At 39.2% G+C, this 18,629-nt stretch overlaps 1 protein-coding gene across 1 annotated transcript in view; it reads left to right on the top strand.

Annotated features, from left to right (window-relative positions):
* The window catches only part of LOC139693645 (uncharacterized), a 36,273-nt gene extending 17,950 nt beyond the window's left edge, over positions 1–18,323 (top strand). Inside the window, exon 2 of the mRNA XM_071591880.1 lies at positions 18,156–18,323. Coding sequence (XP_071447981.1) covers positions 18,156–18,323 — 168 coding nt within the window. The remainder of the gene's footprint in view (positions 1–18,155) is intronic.
* Positions 18,324–18,629: the final 306 nt, after the last annotated feature.

Genomic DNA, 18,629 nt, shown 5'->3' with positions numbered 1-18,629 from the left:
TGGAGATATGGAAAGGTGAGATACCTAATGGTAAAAAAGGAAACTTACAGGACATGAGGAAAAATCGTTTTACTTTTGAATGCACATTTTAATTCAAATTTATTTTTCATTCCTTTTGATGTGATTTTTCATTTCTCTTCTGTGATTCAAACGTTTTACTAAAAGTTTAGTGTCCCGTGTGGTACATTAGATCTGAAAATAACATGAAATATTTATTCATGTATTTCAGATTAAAATGCATTTCTTGCGTAGTTACTGTTTCATCCAATAGCTAATCTTGAAACTTATTAAGCTGTATTTGACTGTATCCCTTTTTTCACTTGGTATATCGGCAGTTACCTGAGAAGCTACAGTTTTTAGTCAGATTGGAATGTTAAATCTTTTAGGAATATCTTAACTATTCCCTACGGTTGACTGAAATTCTGGTTGTTTTAACTCGGTATCAAAGTTTTCAATTCCTCAAATAGCCCAATTCTATTCCATTAGCCAGAGAGGCGATTTTCCTGCTATGTACGAGCGTAGCAAATTCAAGGATAACTGGGGACATAAATTGTTGTCATGCTGGAGTTAGTCACTGTGTGTTTATTAAGCAAAATACTTTAACCGTCAGTTAACATCGGAAACCAATACGCATACAATAACTTTAATTTTTCCCTGAGTAATCGAATATATAAAACAGGTTTTGAAATGGTCCTTCCCAGCCATCTTTAATTATTAAATATTATTGGTCAATACCCTACGTTGCAAGCATCCGTCATTTTGGCTAGAAATTACCCTTCATTGGTTCAAGAGTCATTTATCAACATGAACGCAGCTTGGAAAAATAAATATTTGTAATCGGTAGGGTAGGCAAACTAATAACTTGCGGTGCCCCTCTAGTTTTTGTGCCTTATTGTATTTATCATTAATGTCAATTACTTGTATTGGCTTGTATTGCGTACACATCCCATGCAAATGTCCGTTTATAGGATGGATTCATGATATTAAGTGTTTGTTGTGTTAATGAAAACTTCGTTGCAATTTTCCACAATTTTTGTTTGTTGTGTTATTGGATAGTATATTGAGTTGGCAAAAATACAGGGTTGCACCCAAAAGTGGTAGGACTGATTTTTTTACAAGAATTTTATTGACGATATACTTACATCGACTTAATAATCTTCAAAGAATGCTCCTTGAGCTGCTACATACTTAGTATAACGTTGCTCCCATTCTCCGTACGCCCGCTGGAAATTTTCTTTGGGGATACCGTTGATGACCCTCGTCGAAGCCTCTTGAACGGCCTTTATCGAGTCAAAACGTCGTCCCTTGAGTTGTCTTTTCATCAGGGGGAAGAAGAAGAAGTCCGGTGGTGTCAGATCGGGAGAATAGGGCGGGTGCGGCAACGTGGCAACGCCATATTTGGCCAGGAGCTGTCTGACGACGAGCGCGCCATGGCACGGTGCGTTGTCATGATGAAGCACCCAGCAGTTTGCGATGGTCGGACTCTTTTCACACGTTCTCGGAGGCGGGTGAGCACCTGCACGTAAAAGTTCGCATTCACTGGTTAAGCGTCGATCTGTGTTCAGCAGTGTCCTCACTCTGTCCACATTCGTGTCGGTTCTTGCCGTCGACGGCCGTCCGGAGCGATGGTCGTCTTCAACGAGCTCCAATTAGCTAGAGGGTAGCTCTTTAAACAACTTGTACCACTCAAACGTACTGTGGAACGGCTTAAGGCAGTGTCCCCATAAGCCTGCTTGATCATATCGAGGGTCCCAGTTACCTTCTTCCCGAGTTTCGCACAAAACTTCACGGAATAACGTTGCTCTAAATTCAGATTCATTTTGTTTTTCGACGCGGACAAAAAACTTGCTTCACTAAAAACGGTGTCCTCACTCAACGACAGCCCGCAGGCGACTAAAACTGGTGTCGGTCTGTTGCTAAGAGCCCCCTCCACCTTACCTTGCCAGGCAGACCCCCCTCCACCGCTCCGTTCGCGCCAGAGAAAATCAGTCCTACCACTTTTGGGTGCGTCCCGGTACATCATGAATGTAAAAAAAAGATTAAGACATGGCTTAACTTAATTTTTTTCACTCGTTATAAATGATCCATTTCTTTTCTTCTTTTAATTTATTATGCTTTGGATCTGTCACATTTAGATTGTGGATTGATCATTTGGGAAGGAACATATAATGTAATTTTTAAACCTGCTCTTACTCTTAAATAATAATTGTCCGAACAATAATTATTAAACGGAGACATACGCTCATTCCCATTATTTCTCTAGCTAAACTTTTCACCGGCAAGAAATGAGTATACTATACACCTTTATAAAGAATTAAGACCTTTTTATATTCGAACTGTATACTCGAAGTTATATTGGACCTAAAACATTTACCGTGTTCCAGATGACTTAAAGGATAAATGTCTTGTAATTTTATTGTCGAAGTAAAATCATTCAACAAATTATATGAATATTATTTGAGAATTTTTGTGTTTTTAATTATGACTTATATTATTTGTGTATACAGGCTTTTTGTATATTTTCTATTATGGCTTTTTTTGGTTTCATAGTGAGCAAATGCATATATTTCTGTTTTATTTATTTCTGTTTTTTATCGTGATTCTTGCAACGAATGTATTTTTAATTTAAAGCTAGACTTATACCAGGTATAACCTTAAGGGCCTACCTAAAACTTCAATTTTTGTATGCTTCAATTTTTTTAAGACCACTTTGTAGTAAAAAGGGAATATCTACCTATCTACCTAGTGCAATACCTAAAATCTAAGTGATACGAGAATTGTCATCGGCATGCGCAAAGTCAACGGGAAGGAATACTAGGTGAAAATTCGAAAATCTCAAGCAAATTCATAGGAATGACTTCTCCGCGCTTAGCTTGGAGTGGGACTCTTATGTAGTGAGCATGCGCAAATTCCTTGGCGAAAGGGGAGATCGAAGAGAGGATCAAATCCACTCGCGCACCTCTTCCCCTTGGCCTCCTCTATCCCCCCTACTCCTTCTACCAGCTACCTCCTATTCTACGTGACATTCCACCCTCTGATCAGCCCCCTATATTCTCCTCATAGTGATGCCCCACATTTTAAGATTCCCATTCCTCATTCCTCCAGAATTCGTGTCGTCTCCTTACTTCCCCTCACAACTGTCTCTCTTGCAAACTGTCGAAATTCGAGGGCACAGGGTTAGATCACTCACCACCATCGTATCGAATGTAAGCAAGAATGCGAGAATCCCGATTTAAATACGGAAGAAAAGAATGCAATGTTAGTATGGTCTCAAAACTTTGAAATATTTTCCAATGCATTATTTCAGTCGCTAAAAAAGGTCCCAGAAATGTAAATATGAAAGAAAAGGTATTTTACTTAACATTAAAATGCGGAAAGAGTATGCTTGTTCGTCAAAGTTTTTGGCTTACCTGAGTATTTTAATAACCCCTTCTTATTCTTATAAGACTAATAAGTTTCAGTGTGTGTGCCTGCAAAATTATCTAGGGTGCATATATTTTTATTATTTCCAGCATAGCTATCATGAAAACCCAATGCAGATTCTAACAAACTGTGGGAGATGCCGCGGCTGTTAGTTTTATCGGAGTAAACCGCTAAATGTACATTAAAATGCAGCATTTTCAGTGTAACTCAATTGAGACTCAAAATTCATATTCTTACGCCATATTTATTTTAGTGTTGCTCACGTTGATACATCCGAAATAACCAATAGACTGGATGAATTCAATCACAATAAATTACAAATCGCCGTCTTAGAAGTCAGCTGATTGGTAATCTTGTTATACCAGCGCTTACCTTTTTCGTCTTCAATCGCGTATTTACTCCGAAAAGTATAAATTTACAAAGCGTTTACATCTTAGAAACCTTCAAATATTCAATTAGACATCTTAAAATTACTTGGAATAACCACTAGAATGATCAAAACCTTCTAAATTCCACTGAGATATTTTTCTTCTTAACAATTTTTAAAAACTGTAATCCATATCTTTGAAATATAGGTGCATTTTGTTAAGGATTTTTTTATTAAAAGAGAACATATTTAATGCTGGAGTGAGATAAAAAGTATAGTAATAAAAACATACAAGCATATGTCAATGCACAGCTTCTAACGTCTATTGTGTATTTTTTATATGGTGATAATTACGTTCGGCACAATTGCCAACTTAATCAATGGTTCTTTTATTTATTTTGAACTGAAGGAAAATTTATTCAAAATAGCATGGGTATACTACTTATTTGTGTATCTAGCGCTTCGCCAATCATTACATCATACGAGTATAATCTCTCATTCTTCGGCATTTTCCTAAAATTACAACTTCACACCATCCCCTTTTATTTTTAACTTACCTACATGATACGGATAAAAGGACCAATGAAATATTCCATTGTAACAAAATATTATATTAGAGCTAGATTAAAAAATTCTACTATTTACACCTGGGACAAATATTATTTGTCTTTGTAATAATGTATCATAGTTTCATTGCAAACAGAAATACTTAATATTAATTTATTTCTTCGCATAAGCATTGGGTACATAATTTTTTTTAAATTTTCTTGAATTTTGAATAATTTGATAATTTGGTTAAAAACCAAGCACCTTAGGTAGGACCGGGAATTTTCGGGAACTGGCAAAAATACTGTCACCTATGAAATTTTGTTGTCTCAAGGCTATTTCACCGATAAACTATAAATCTAAACATGTTTCTTTTGCTGCTTAAGGAAATGTTATTTAACATAGTCAGTCCTTGAAAAGGCCCTAAGAAACTCAATTTGTCCTTTCTAATGTATTATCGCTCTTATCATTTGCATCTGCATAGAATTTGCTTAATCGTGTATTGATGCCTTAATTTTTGGAACTGGAAGAGTCTGGCGATCACTGAAATCATCTCTAAACCTCAAATGCCACCTACTAAACTGGAATCCGTGGGTCTTCACTTAGTTCGAGCATTCAGCTTAGCTGTTCACCGAGCCATGTTAAATACAATAGGCCATGCGTCTGACGAAGACGTCATGTCCTTACTTTGTCTTTAGCACTAATCGCGATGAAAAGGGATTTCCATTTCGTTCATTTGCGAACCAAACTAGCCACGTGTGAGGGCGAGGAGGGTGTGACTCCTGCCCGTCCTCTCTCGTTTCCTGCTAAAGACGGCAATTTTAACGTGATTACGAAGAGTCCTTTTAAATTAACGCGTGCCTTTATGCATGATTCACCACACGATGTTTTGTGGACCTTTGGTGCTCTGGCGTATGAGAGATCGTTTAGAAAATCATTGTGAAATCCTTGTAATGCCTCTCTTGGGATTTCCCCTTTTTGGAGGTGAATCTTTTGATTTGAGAGAACGGAAACTCTTTGGAATTCTACATAAAGAAAATTCGATAGTACTCACCTAACTCTGAACTGTCATGATAAAAAAGTTATTTGTTTAGTTAAATTAAAACCCTATGTAACTATAAGCAATTAATTCCTCAAAATTTTTATCTGGAATAGTGTAAGGCCATTTAACTAATGACTGATATTTAATCGGGAATGTGTTGTAGTTAAATCGCATTTGTTGGCACATGAAAATTGTGTGTAAAAGTAGCATTTTATGTACGATACAGTAAAACTGTATCAACCTGAGTATTTTACAAGTTTACAAACGTCATTTCAACTTTCCTCCCCTAGTTTCTCCTCAGTATGTGTATTTGTTTTAAGGTTTATCCGTGAGCTCTTTTGTGTTCCTGGATAAATGCAATTTAATCAGAATTTCCTCTGTTTCCCAGCATTAGGTCTGACTGTTGAAAAATATTATAAAGCCAGGAGTACATGAGAATCGATTGCAACCTTCGTTCCGCCAATGCCCTTGGGTGAGAACCTAAACGCAGATTAGGTTCTTGCCCGAGAGAACATGTGTGTAGGAAACTCATCCGGCCAATCGGTTTATTTCCAAAATGTATTGTAAAATATATATATCAGATATATGTTGAATAGTGGAAGCTAATATATTCCTGTTTAGATACCGATACTCATTCTATTGAACCTGTTTCTTCTGAATACGAAATACATCGCCGTAAAAAATGGTCCGAGAAATGTGCCTCTCTTTCTTGTTAAGAGGACGTTGCCGATAAAATAAGAAGCAGGATATTGAGCCGCAACAGGAAGGCTGTTTATCGGTTAGTGTAAAAAAAGGGTCAATCGCTTGAATGACGCGAAACGATACCTACACGTCGTGCGAACCCGTTCTTGTCTTCCCACGGCTATTCCAGAATTCCTTTAGAAGTAGATTGCAATACACCGTATTTCAGGTGGATATACATGAGGAGAATCTGAAGACCCAACTCTAATAGAACGTGATATTTTAGTTGAAGAAAATGTAAGAAAATTTTTAAAACTCAATGGAGTGAACTGGGCGAGTTTATGAATATATTGTAGAAAATATGTGTTGATTTACCTGATAGGTGACTTATCCGAAATATGTATATGCCAAAGACTGCTCTGGTGCGAGTGGCGGATGAGGAGTCCGGTGTTAAAGAAAGAGACGTCAGACAGGGATGTCCATTATTACCTGTGCTTTTCCATGTACCTGTGGTGGAAGCATTTAAAGAGGCATGGGAAGAGCCAGAGGTTGGATTGAAAATAGGTGGGGAATTTATTAAATCGGTTTGGTTTGCCGTGATCAAGCTTTGGTTTGTCAGTCAGCCAAGGGGTTGCAAGCATTACTGGGTGCATTGGAAGGTCAGTGCGATAAGTATGGGGTGATATTATGTGTAACTTTGACAAAGGTTATGCGAAAGATCTTGTCCTTTTCCAGGGCATTTGTTGAGTGAAATTATCTCGGGTCTTCAACCGCGTTAGTGTCTCCATAGCTGCCGACGTTTAGAAAACCGACCAGGTCATCGTCCTTAGGGCTTCTGAATGCTTTCTAGCTGGTTTTCGAAAATTCGTCTGCAATTTGATACTAACCCGGTGGAAGACCCGAGAGGATTTCACGCAAAGGTCATGCAGTTTTTTAGAAAGAGAAAGGCTAAGATAAAAGTTGAAATCGGAGGGTAAAAATCAGAGCATGTGAAACAGTTTACCTATCTCAGACGCGTTTTGGACCAAATTATCAAAGACGAATAATCGCATTAGGCAAAGAAGCTTTCACAGGAGAAAAGAATTGATGACGGGGACGTTGAGGAGGGATGTTAAGAATCTCGTCAAATGTTGATATTGGGGGTGGTTTTGTGCGGCGCTGAAACATAGTCGCTGATGCAGGATAATTGGCACAGACTGGAGGCTTTTGAAATGTGCGTATGGAGAAGAATGGAAAAGGTGAAATGGGCAGAATGGAAAACAAATGAAGAAGTATAGTGACGGCGTAAAGGTAATTGTTGGGAGAAATCATAAGGAGACAGGAAAAATGGATGTACAGCATACTACCTTGATCAAAAATTTCCCGGAATTTATTCAGAAAATTAAAAATACAAGTTTATTCATCTAAATCTATATTGTCCCCTTCAAAGTAATCCCCATCGACTGCAACACACTTATGCCAGCGCTTGATCCAATCCTCGAAACATTTTTTATATTCGGTTTTCGGTATGTCCATCAGTGCTTCCTGCGATTTTTCCATTACTTCCTCTCGGCTGCTAAAACGCGTTCCCCGTAATGGTTTTTTAACTCGATTGAACAGAAAGAAGTCACAGGGAGCCAAATCAGGTGAATTCGGTGGCTGTTGGATGGTATTTGTTGCATTTTTCGTCAAAAAATTACGAATAATGATAGCACTGTGCGACGGTGCGTTATCATGGTGCAAAATCCACGAGTTTTCTGCCCACATTTCTGGTCTCTTTCGGCGAATTGCTTCACGCAAACGTCTCATAACGCCCAAATAATACTCTTTGTTTACTGTCTGGCCTTCTGGCAAAAATTCACGATGCACTACACCGTTGTAATCCATGAAAACCGTCAGCATTGCCTTCTTTTTTGACTGAAAACGACGTGGTTTTTTTGGTCTCGGCTCATTTGGTGAACGCCATTCACTTGCCTGATGTCTGGATTGCGTGTCGTACTCATAAACCCACGTCTCGTCTCCAGTAATGATCCTTTTGATGAATGTGGGATCGGATTCAGCCTCGCAAATCATGTCTTTTGCGACGTCAACACGGTCTCTTTTTTGCATGAAATTGAGGTCTTTTGGCACCAACTTTGCTGCTACACGACGGAAACCCAAATCATTAACCACAATGTCTTGGGCGGATCCATAGGCAATGTTCAAGTCCTCCGCTTTCTTCTCTGATGGTTAATTTGCGGTTATTGACCAACATTTCTTTTACTTTATCAATTTTTTCACCGACTTTCGATGTCGATGGTCTGCCACTGCGTTCATCATCTTCGATTGACTCACGACCACTTCTGAACCGCTCGTGCCACTGGTAAACGACCGTTTTTTTTAGAGAATCGTTGCCGAAACACTTTTCCAACATTTCCAACGTCCGTGCGCCACTAAATCCGTTTTTTTACGCAAAATTTAATACAAGTTCGTTGTTGCAAATTTAAATCCATTTCTGAAATTGTAAAAAATCGCCAACACACACAGAGATAGATGTACTCTTGGCTACGTAACTTTTGCAAATGTCAAGTTATGACACTAAGATTTAAAGGGAATATCAACAACAGATGTACCAATTTAACAAAAAAAACAGAACTCAAATCGGAACGATGGGAGCGCCACACGGTGGTTATTCCGGGAACTTTTTGATCAAGGTAGTATTGATCGGCAGTGGGATGCTGAAGAATGTGATAGAGGGGAGAATGTTAGGTAGACGATGACAGGAGAGGAATAGGATAGGGATGTTGGACGGAATGAAGGGAGGAAAAAGGCATACGGAGATAAAGAGGGACTTAATGTAGTGTGCGATTTCAGGTTGTGTTTTTTGGCTGGGAGAAGCAAGTAAATATATTGGGTGCAAAGGTATAGGCTGATTCCATGCAAAACCTACCTTTTCTGGTAGAAGACCAAATCATTTGATAGTTTTAGTTTCCCGCAAACCACCGCTAGGGTGTGTGGCAGGGGGTCAATACACAAGACTAATATTGACCCGAAAATGACCCCTACCTACCGCGGTCGGACGATTTTATTCTGATCCCTTATCGTTCGTGGGAAAAATGACATCTAAAAATATCTGTTCTACGCTTAATTTCTCCAATTTTATTGACAGGTTCTCTCCTATCATAGTACGATGGAGATAATATGTAACTTACAACATTACTGCAAAAGAGATTCTTCCAATTTATACAAGAATCTATTCAAGAATTTAACTTCATAGATAAAAAATAATAAATAATTAGAATAATAAGGATGCAAATGGTGAAATTAGAACAGAAAAAAATGTATCTCATGCCGTACACTCTTAGGGTGACAATTCTTCAAATCTGTGGAGCCCTAAATGAGTCTTTAATTTTAATTAACAGGTTAGGCTAACTTAATGGAACAGTGGGTGGAGTTAAGAGAAACACCTTGAAATGATTGGTTTATTTATTCTAATCGGTCAAAACAGGAGAAGTTTCTGAGGTGTTATTAATCATTATTCAAATATGAATCAACGCGCTTTGAGCAAACGTTCTTTAAGGGACAGGTCCCTTAATTTTAAGCATTGCCGTATTGTTCGTATTTAACATATTTGATGTACACTGGATTACATTCCGAGTTACTCCAACCTGGTCACATGATCAACTTGCACATTTTGTTCAACTTGTGCTTTTGGTCCAGCATGCGCTTTTTTTCATGTAATCCTTATTTCGGGAGGTACAAATATTTAAGTGAACGCGGTTTTTCTAGATTTTAAGAAAGCTCTAGACAAAGTACCCCATAGTAAACTACTCACTAAGCTAGAAGCAAATGGCATAAATAAAAATATTCTGAGTGGGATTAAAGACCTTTTGAATGGTCAGATGCAAAGATTAGTCATCGACGGAGTTATCTCAAATTCAGTAGAAGTCACTTCCGGTGCTCCCCAGGGAGGTTTCATTGGACCTCTTTTATTCCTATTTTACATTAACGATATTGACTCTGTTTTCACTAGTAAGATACGTTTATTTGTCGACGATGCAGTGGTTTACAGAGATATCCATAATCCTGAGGGCATAGCAGCTTTATCAGATGACCTAAATGCTATGTTGCATGTCGCTGTTGCGACACTTGGCAATTAGAATTAAACTTAACAAAGTGCGTAGTGATAGATTTTTAGAAAAGTAGCAATTCCCTCCCGAATGCCTACTGCATCGGGAACCCCGAAATGGAATGTGCAAACTCAAAGAAATACTTAGACGTTAGAGCTCTCTCGCTCACGACCTCTCCTGGGTGAAACATACAAGGGTTGTATAAAAAGTATTGGTAACAATTTTTTTCCTAGCGTGAGCATGAAGTGCTGAATTCAGACCGTTGATTAAGTTTGCACATGATTGCAGATCGTATTAGCATTGATAAGATGACAGTGCACACCATCATTACTGAAAATATAGCAATGCAAAAGATCTGCGCTAAACTCGTCCCGAAGGTTTTGACGGGTGACCAAAAGCAGAGCCGAGTGTCTGCTTGTGAAGACCTTTTGCAATGCTTTAAAGAGGATCCCGACTTTTTGGATCGCCACAACTTGGCACCAGCAGACTACATATTTTCTATTTCCAAGATTGAAATCCTCCCTCAAAGGATACCACCATGGAACCCAAATTGCCGTCAAAAAAGCTGGAATGTGTACCCTTAATCACATTCCGGAATCCGCCTTCGAGTCGTAGAAAAGCCGCTGGCAAAAGTGTTTTGACACTCAAGGGATATACTTTGAAGAATTTTGAGGCATTCTAGAAATATCTCAAATAAACCTATTTTTCGAATATTTTCCCGATACTTTTTATACATTTAAATTTACTAGATAACCATAATAAGCTTCATTATAAGATGGGCAAACTTAATGAAAAGGCCAGAGAGAATTGTAATCTTTCGCTGGTTAGGGCTTATTTTGAATATGCTGCTAGTATATGGGATCCTCATGAAGTTGGATTTATTGCCGAATTGGAATGAGTGCAGCGTATAGGATCTAGATTTGTATAACGTTGTTATTATAAACTTAGTAGCGTATCCAAAATATTATAGGAGGTAGGCTGGTCTACAATCAAGGTGAAAAGGTTAAATTACAGATTACTTTTTTGTATTAATTTGGAGGATGCCTCCTCAGCGATGATGTAGAAAATGTATTATTAGCCCCCACGGAGCGACGGTGATTTTACATATTAAATCTATTGCATTTGTTGGAAGTATGTTTCTATAACAATGATGTTGTAAATGTATTTTTATCCCCATCGTACTACGGCAGGAGAGATCATGTAAATAAAATTAGAGAGATTAAGTGTAGAAGAGAGAGATTTAAGAGGTCATTTTTTCCACGAACGATTAGGAATCAGAATAACATTGTTCGACTGCGGTAGGGGTAAAAATATTTGGTTGAAAATTAGTCTAGTGTGTACAGTTACCTGCACAAAACCTAGCTGGGGCTTGTTGGGTACTAAAAAATACAAAAATAAGTAATTCTCTCGCAACTGTTTTCGGATCGTTTGATGCAGAAAACATTTTTAAGTAACTCATTTTCTGTTCTGGGGAAACAAAAAAAATTTACTCAAGTCTTTTAATGTGTATGGTGTGACCCAAGTCTACTATCTGGCTGCTACTCCTTTTTAGGTGAGTTAGAAGTATAAAATGCGGAAAGAAACATGTCTTTAATTCCCAGTTCTCCCAATTTTTTTCAGCTGACTATGGTCATCTTATTTCATGCTTTAAGCTAAGCTTGGGAAATGTGGCAGAAACATTTGTCAAATAAATCATGAATCGCTGAGAATTTGAACTTACCTGTCTGTCTTGTGGACTTAAAAGCTACTCAAAAGTATAATTAAATAATTATAAAAATGTTTATGAATGAAATGGGTAATATACTGCCGATTATCCCCTGTAATAATATTGTTATCTCGAGGGGGTTATATTTTTACCACCGTCAAATATGGGCAGTAAATATCCTTTTTACTAAAAAACATAAAAATAAATAGAAAAACTAATGACAGAAGACACATCCTGGGATACTTTGATGAGTGAGAAACACTTGCAAGCAGTTGGTTAAACTTTATATTTGAATACATTTATGTTTGTATTTCCTGGATGAAATTCCGAAGAAAAATGCATTTATCAACACCATTCCACGGAGAGCCTTCACAAAAATTAAATTTGCTTCCTATTCACATGCAAAATGACATGCGAGTTAGAAACACAGCGCGAAGACATTCTTCGCTTTGGAAAAGACGTGTGTGTTTTTTGAGCCATGGTTATCAGTTAAGCCCTTCGCAGATTTTACAGAAGTTAAGATGAGAGCGGTTATACACTTCGTTATGGCGTCAATGCGGTTAATGGGAATCCCGGATTTCTTATCTTCATGTGAAAATACCGCAAGGAAAGGAGATTTTGAGACAAATGACGATTCCAATTAATTTAAATGATAAGTTTCACGGTAAACGTACGTGAGAAGTGATTAGGATCTAAATTAAAGAAAATCCTTGATGCTAAAGTCCTCAATCGTGCGTATTTTTCTTTTGTTGACGAACAGTTATTCCTCCACTGGCCCCATTTTTGGAATAATAATGATTATGTTTTACATTACAACAGAAGATATGCTCATAAAATACTTAACAAGCATTATATTTCTGCGTGACATGCCTGGCGAAGAAAATTATTTGTCCTAAAAATGAGGACTAATTAGGTTATTATAATACATCAATAATTATATTTATAATTTTAGGACCATAGAGATTATGAATTTTTCATAAATTTTCCTGGAATTTCTCTTTGATTTCTTGTTATATGGTAGTGCATGAATAGTATGGTTTTGAACACCAAAGAATAATAGATAATTAAAAATATGAACATACATAACAAAATATAAACCCGCGCATACAGAAGACATTATTTGGGATACTTTGATGAGAGATTTTAAGTGGAAAACACTTGCCAACAGTTGGTTTTGGTTTATTCTTAAATACGAAGTCTGTTAAAAAAATATCGCGACTTTTGTGTTTATTCGAAAATTATTTATTTATCCATGAAAATATCTATTTTTTCCCCTTCAAAGTAATCCCCATTACGTATCATGCACTTGTACCAACGTTTTTTCCACCCCTCAAAGCACTTCAAAAAATCATTTTTTTTATCTTGTTCAGCTCCTGCAGACTTTATCTCGTCAATCGTAGCGTAGCGTCGTCCTTTCGTGGGTCTCTACAGTTTCGAGAACAAGAAAAAGTCACTGGGGGCCAGATCTGAATAAGGTGGCTGCGGCATCATTAGTGTGTTGCTTTTGGCCAAAAGTTCACACACAAGTAACGATGCGTGAGCAGGAGCGTTGTCATGGTGCAAAAGCCAATTTTTGTTCTTCCGCAAACCCAGGCGTTTGTGGCGGATTGCTTCGCGTAAATTGCGCATAACTTCCAGGTTATATTCCTTACTTGCCGTTCTACCCTGTGGCAAGAGCTCCTGATGCACCACGCCCCTGCAATTGAAGAAAACTGCAAGCAAAACTTTCACATTCGACCAAACTTTGCGTGCTTTTTTCGGTCTTGCCTCGTGCTGCAGCTTTCATTGGGATGATTGATCTTTAGTTTCTTGATCATAACCCTAAGCCCATGAGTCTTCACCGTTTATGACCCTCTGGAGCAAATTTGGGTCGTCGCGGACAGAGTCCCACACCTCATTAGCAATCTTAATGCGTTGCTGTTTTTGGTATAAATTTCGCGGTGGCCCGTGTCATACCCAAATCATTGGTAAAAATCGAGTGGCACGAGCCAATCGATATTTTTAGGTACTCAGAAACTTCTCTAACGGTGATTCGACGATTGGCCAATACTATTTTCTTCACTTCATCAATGTTTTCGTCTGTTATACATATCTGCTTGGATTTCCTGGATGAAATCCCGAACAGATCTTAGGAAGAGTGTTCTAGGGTTTTTTTCTGAGATAAAGTATAGGTTTGACCTAATGGTGTTTTTACTCTGCTGCTGGTAACCATAAGATTACGTATAGGCATAGTTCATCAACACATCTGCGGTATTTAAGTTTGGCATGGATTTAAAATTAACTCTGTTTTTTTATGAAAGGCCAAAATGATTTTTAATGTTCATCAGATTATATGGGCAGTATGATGAAACTAGATGTTATTTATTGTATCCTGTTCAGGAATTTCCCGTTTTACCATTTTTGCATATTCCTTTTGCTCGAAATATCAATTCTTTGTATTAAAAACCCTTTGCCATGGTGGAGGTAATCGGGGACAGACAAGATGAAGCTGGAGAGAAGGAAGTGGAAAATGGAAAAATATTAAACAATAAAATAATTGAGTCATCACAAAGTCATTTTTCAAAATCTTGCTTCCAAACATAAGTGAGCCAACCATTCCCTTAGTGGTCTGCTCGTTACCTCCTCACCGGAAGGAAAGGAGGGTGGGTGTTATTACGGCTTCCTGACTTGGTTGTGGGAACCACTTTTGGCAGGGTAGCCATAAGTCCGCATTGGAAAATCGCGATTTTTCAGTTTTTTATTATTTTACGACCCCGCATTTTAGTGCAAATAGGAAGTGTCCAAGGGTTTTTATCCGAGATGAAGTATAGGTTTGGCCTAATAGCGTTAGAAAAGCCCTTCGAAAGCAGAGAATGCTACACTCTAGGGTAAAGAGGGCAGGCGTGAACACATCATCCCCTGAGAATAAACAATTATGGGACACATATAGATCCTCTAAAATTGAAACCAAAACACAATTACGTAGCGCTTTACTGGACTTTAAACGCAAAGTACTTAGCGAGCACTTGGACACTGACCCCAAAGCTTTCTGGTCATATGTTAGGGAAGTAAATGGGAGTAAACAAACCGTGGCTTGCTTAAGGGATTGTAGCAATATAATTCATACAGACAGTGAGGGTAAAGCTAACATCCTAAATTCATTCTTCCAAAGCGTTTTCTCGAATGATGTTGCCACCGCATATCTCCAAGAAACAATACATACTCCACCCATGGAAAAAATAACAGTGGACCAACAAGGAATTCTAAAATTGCTTAGCGAGATTAAACCCAACAAATCCCCGGGTCCCGAAAATATACCAGCTAGGGTGATAAAACATTTAGCTCCAAACATTGCCCCGTACCTTGAATTTATATTTAACAAATCCCTCACAGAGTGCAAAGTACCTAAGATTTGGAAAACCGCGCAAATAACGCCTATTTTTAAAGGTGGTGACAGGGAGGATCCCAGTAATTACAGACCTATATCTCTCACTTCTATCTGTTGCAAAATCTTAGAGCACATAATTGTCAGTTCAATAATGAGACACCTTGACAATATTAACTTTTTAAGTGACAATCAACACGGATTCAGGAAAACCCGCTCCTGCGAGACCCAATTAGGATTATTTACACATGATTTACTTTTATCGGGTGAGAGAGGTAGGCAAGTGGATGCCATCTTCTTAGATTTTCAAAAGGCATTTGATAAGGTCCCACATGGTAAACTCATTCATAAATTAAAGGTCGCGGGTATAAACAAGGGCGCCATAAGTTGGGTTAAAGATTTTCTTTCAGAGCGGGAACAGAGGGTAGTCCTTGATGGCGCTAGTTCCGACAGCGTTCGAGTCACGTCGGGGGTACCTCAGGGAAGTGTGATCGGGCCGTTGCTTTTCTTGATTTTTGTTAACGATTTGAACCGCGAAGTGAAAAGTAAAATTAGGATGTTCGCGGATGACACGGTGATCTATCGGGAGATATCTGGGGATGAGGATCGTTTTATTCTAGAGCAGGATTTAGATTGCATTACTAAATGGTGTTCTAACTGGGGATTGACTCTAAATTATAATAAATGTTCAGTGGTAAATTTCTTTAAAAGATCAACGGGATTTGCTTACAAATTAGCTGGAGGTGACCTAGCAGTAGTTGATACGGTAAAATACCTAGGTGTCACATTCACAAAAGACTTAACTTGGGGGACTCACATACGTAAAGTCTGCGGTCAAGCATATAAAAAATTGGGATTCATTAGACGCATTGTCGGCAAAAGTGACTCGAAGGTCAAGGAACGTTGTTACCACGCTCTTGTAAGGCCTCATTTAGAATACGCATGCAGCGTGTGGGATCCGAGTGAAAAAGGTCTCATTCGGGAAATTGAGAAGGTTCAACGCCGGGTAGCCCGTTTTGTAAAAAATTCCTACGATAAAACGCAAAGCGTCACCGAAATGCTCATGGATTTGGGGTGGGAATCATTGGCTGAGAGACGATTCAATGCAAGATTGAAATTATTAAATAAATTTAGATCCGCATGTTTCAGCACCGAGGTCTCGCAAATTATTCGTACTCCTACATACATTAGTCGCTTGGATCATGCATATAAAATTCGGGAAATAGATGCCAGAACTAGCCGACTCAAGGACTCCTTCTTCCCACGGACAATACGGGATAGCAACTGCAGGGTTACAGATAGCAAAAATTCCACTTGCCACCCTCAGCGTCTAAAAAATAATTAGTTGTATTTAAATGCATGCTCTTCCACTAACCTTATGTGTTTTGCTATAATAACCCATTCTTTCCGAATGACTTCATTCATGTTCTGTTCATCTGTTTTTAAGTTTCCCTTTCAATCCCTCGTCCCTCTCCGCGGGGGCAAATTCCTGCTACCTGCAACGTTGGGTCCCATTCCCTGCCTTTTAGAGACTCTTTGGGGGTATAGTGTTTCGTGGTGCATTTTCATGTGGTGTTTCAATTTCTTGCTTGTTGTGTCCTGGCTTCCGTGTTGTAGGATGTCTTTCGTGCTGCATCATGGGGTGCAGTTTTTTAGTTGTTTTGCGGTTTATGTGTTTGCATGAGTATTGGATGAAGGGATTTTTGCATGAGTGTGTGCGCTGCTGTGGGTGTAATTTTCCGTGTTGTTTTTTTTTTGCATGTGGTATTTTTCCTTTTTACGGTTGGTGACCTAACACCCCCCGCCACACGCCCTTGCGGCGGCTTGCGGGGTATTATGTAGATGTAGATGTAGATGAATAGCGTTTTTACTCTGCTGCTAGTAGCCGTAAGATTACATACAGGCATAGTTCTCATTTGCAACCACTACGCCGGCTTGGGACAAGATTACTTGGATGCTATTTCGCTTTGGTGTGTACGATTCCGGACCACGCTCTTGAATAACTGCGATGCATCTTTCCTATACCACTCCAGTGAGTATCCAAAGGATGTTAATAGTATAACACAAAAATTTAAATACAAGAGCTCCGGTGCTAATTTATATGCAATAATTTAGATTTAAACTTGCAGGGAAATAATCAAAAACTTTTAATATATTACCATAGCGCATAGTAAGATATAGGTGTGAAAAATAGCAGGATGGAGGGAATTTTCAATGGCAATGGAATGATAAATAACGTAATGGAGGGTAGAGTGGCAGGCGTGGTTGGGGGAGGAAAAGAGAAGGGAGGCAGAAAGTGTGCTCAATTGAATGAGGGCTTAGTTAGGGTCATGTTGTGTCGTGTTCGGTGAAGAAACTTAGCTGCGGTTAGTCTACGTGATCATTCGAAACCTACCTTGAGATAGACTAGCATCAGTAATAAAAATTGAAAGTTGGCAAGTGCAATGCCCCAATTTCTTATATTAAAATCTTTCCCATTCTTTCCCTTTCCATCGTTAAATGCAACCACTCCCTTACACCACCTGGCAGGTTGCTTTTTTTTACATATATATCTATGCGAAGATGTGTTCACATTCCATTTAGTTGTCCCGTGGTTTCCATTTGTATTTCTTTGAACTGTCCTCGTTCATTAAGCCTTTTCGCGATGGTTGTATATTTGTGTTCACTCTGAAAACTGAAGGGTCATCTGGAGATCATATCCGGTAAACTTGACCGAACAGCCTGTAGTTTACTCATTTTGGCGCTAGCCCTTAGACCGCGGGCGCATATCCACCCCCAGGCACGGAGGTTATGAATATGCGCTGGTATTCTCGCCGGCTGCGAGAGAAAATGATCTGAATTGAATGTGCACTTTGAATCCCATTCCTACAATCACTCGCTGCTACTTTTCTCGATGCTATTGCTTCCGTTCCATTTGACATGTTTTCCTTCTTTGACAGGTTTCAATGGATACCTCACAGCGGGTTACCGCCAAACGTTTGGACACGGGTCTCCCAAACAAGGTGGAATTCCGGGGTAGAGGAAGATTCGGAGTGCATCGGCCAACGGTGACTCCTACCCATTTGCGAAATACTGAAAGGTGGGCCACGAGGGCCACGGGCGACTAGGCCCTCCGTCCTGTCCCAGCGCTCGTGTATTACAGGGACAGGTAGCAGCATTTGAGGGGAGGAGAAGGCGAGGGCGATGGGGAGAGTGCATGAGGGAGCGAGGAAGGAGGGTAGTGGGGGGAAGGAGGGTAGGCGGATGCGGGAGGAGGAGAGGTAGGGGCGGGCGTATGGCGAAGAGGGTTGTAGTAGTGGGAAAGAGGGGGAGGGAATTGGCTCTGGTAGGGGGGAGGAGGAGGACACACGGTCGACACTGTGCGGAGGGCCCCGGATGGGTGGCGGTGGAGGGGGAGTGGAAGGGGTGTCGTG

The sequence above is a fragment of the Hetaerina americana genome, unplaced genomic scaffold, assembly GCF_022747635.1.
Source record: "Hetaerina americana unplaced genomic scaffold, ioHetAmer1.1.p SCAF_5, whole genome shotgun sequence".
Taxonomy (NCBI): Eukaryota; Metazoa; Arthropoda; class Insecta; order Odonata; family Calopterygidae; genus Hetaerina; species Hetaerina americana.
This window is presented reverse-complemented; position numbering and strand designations above follow the sequence as displayed.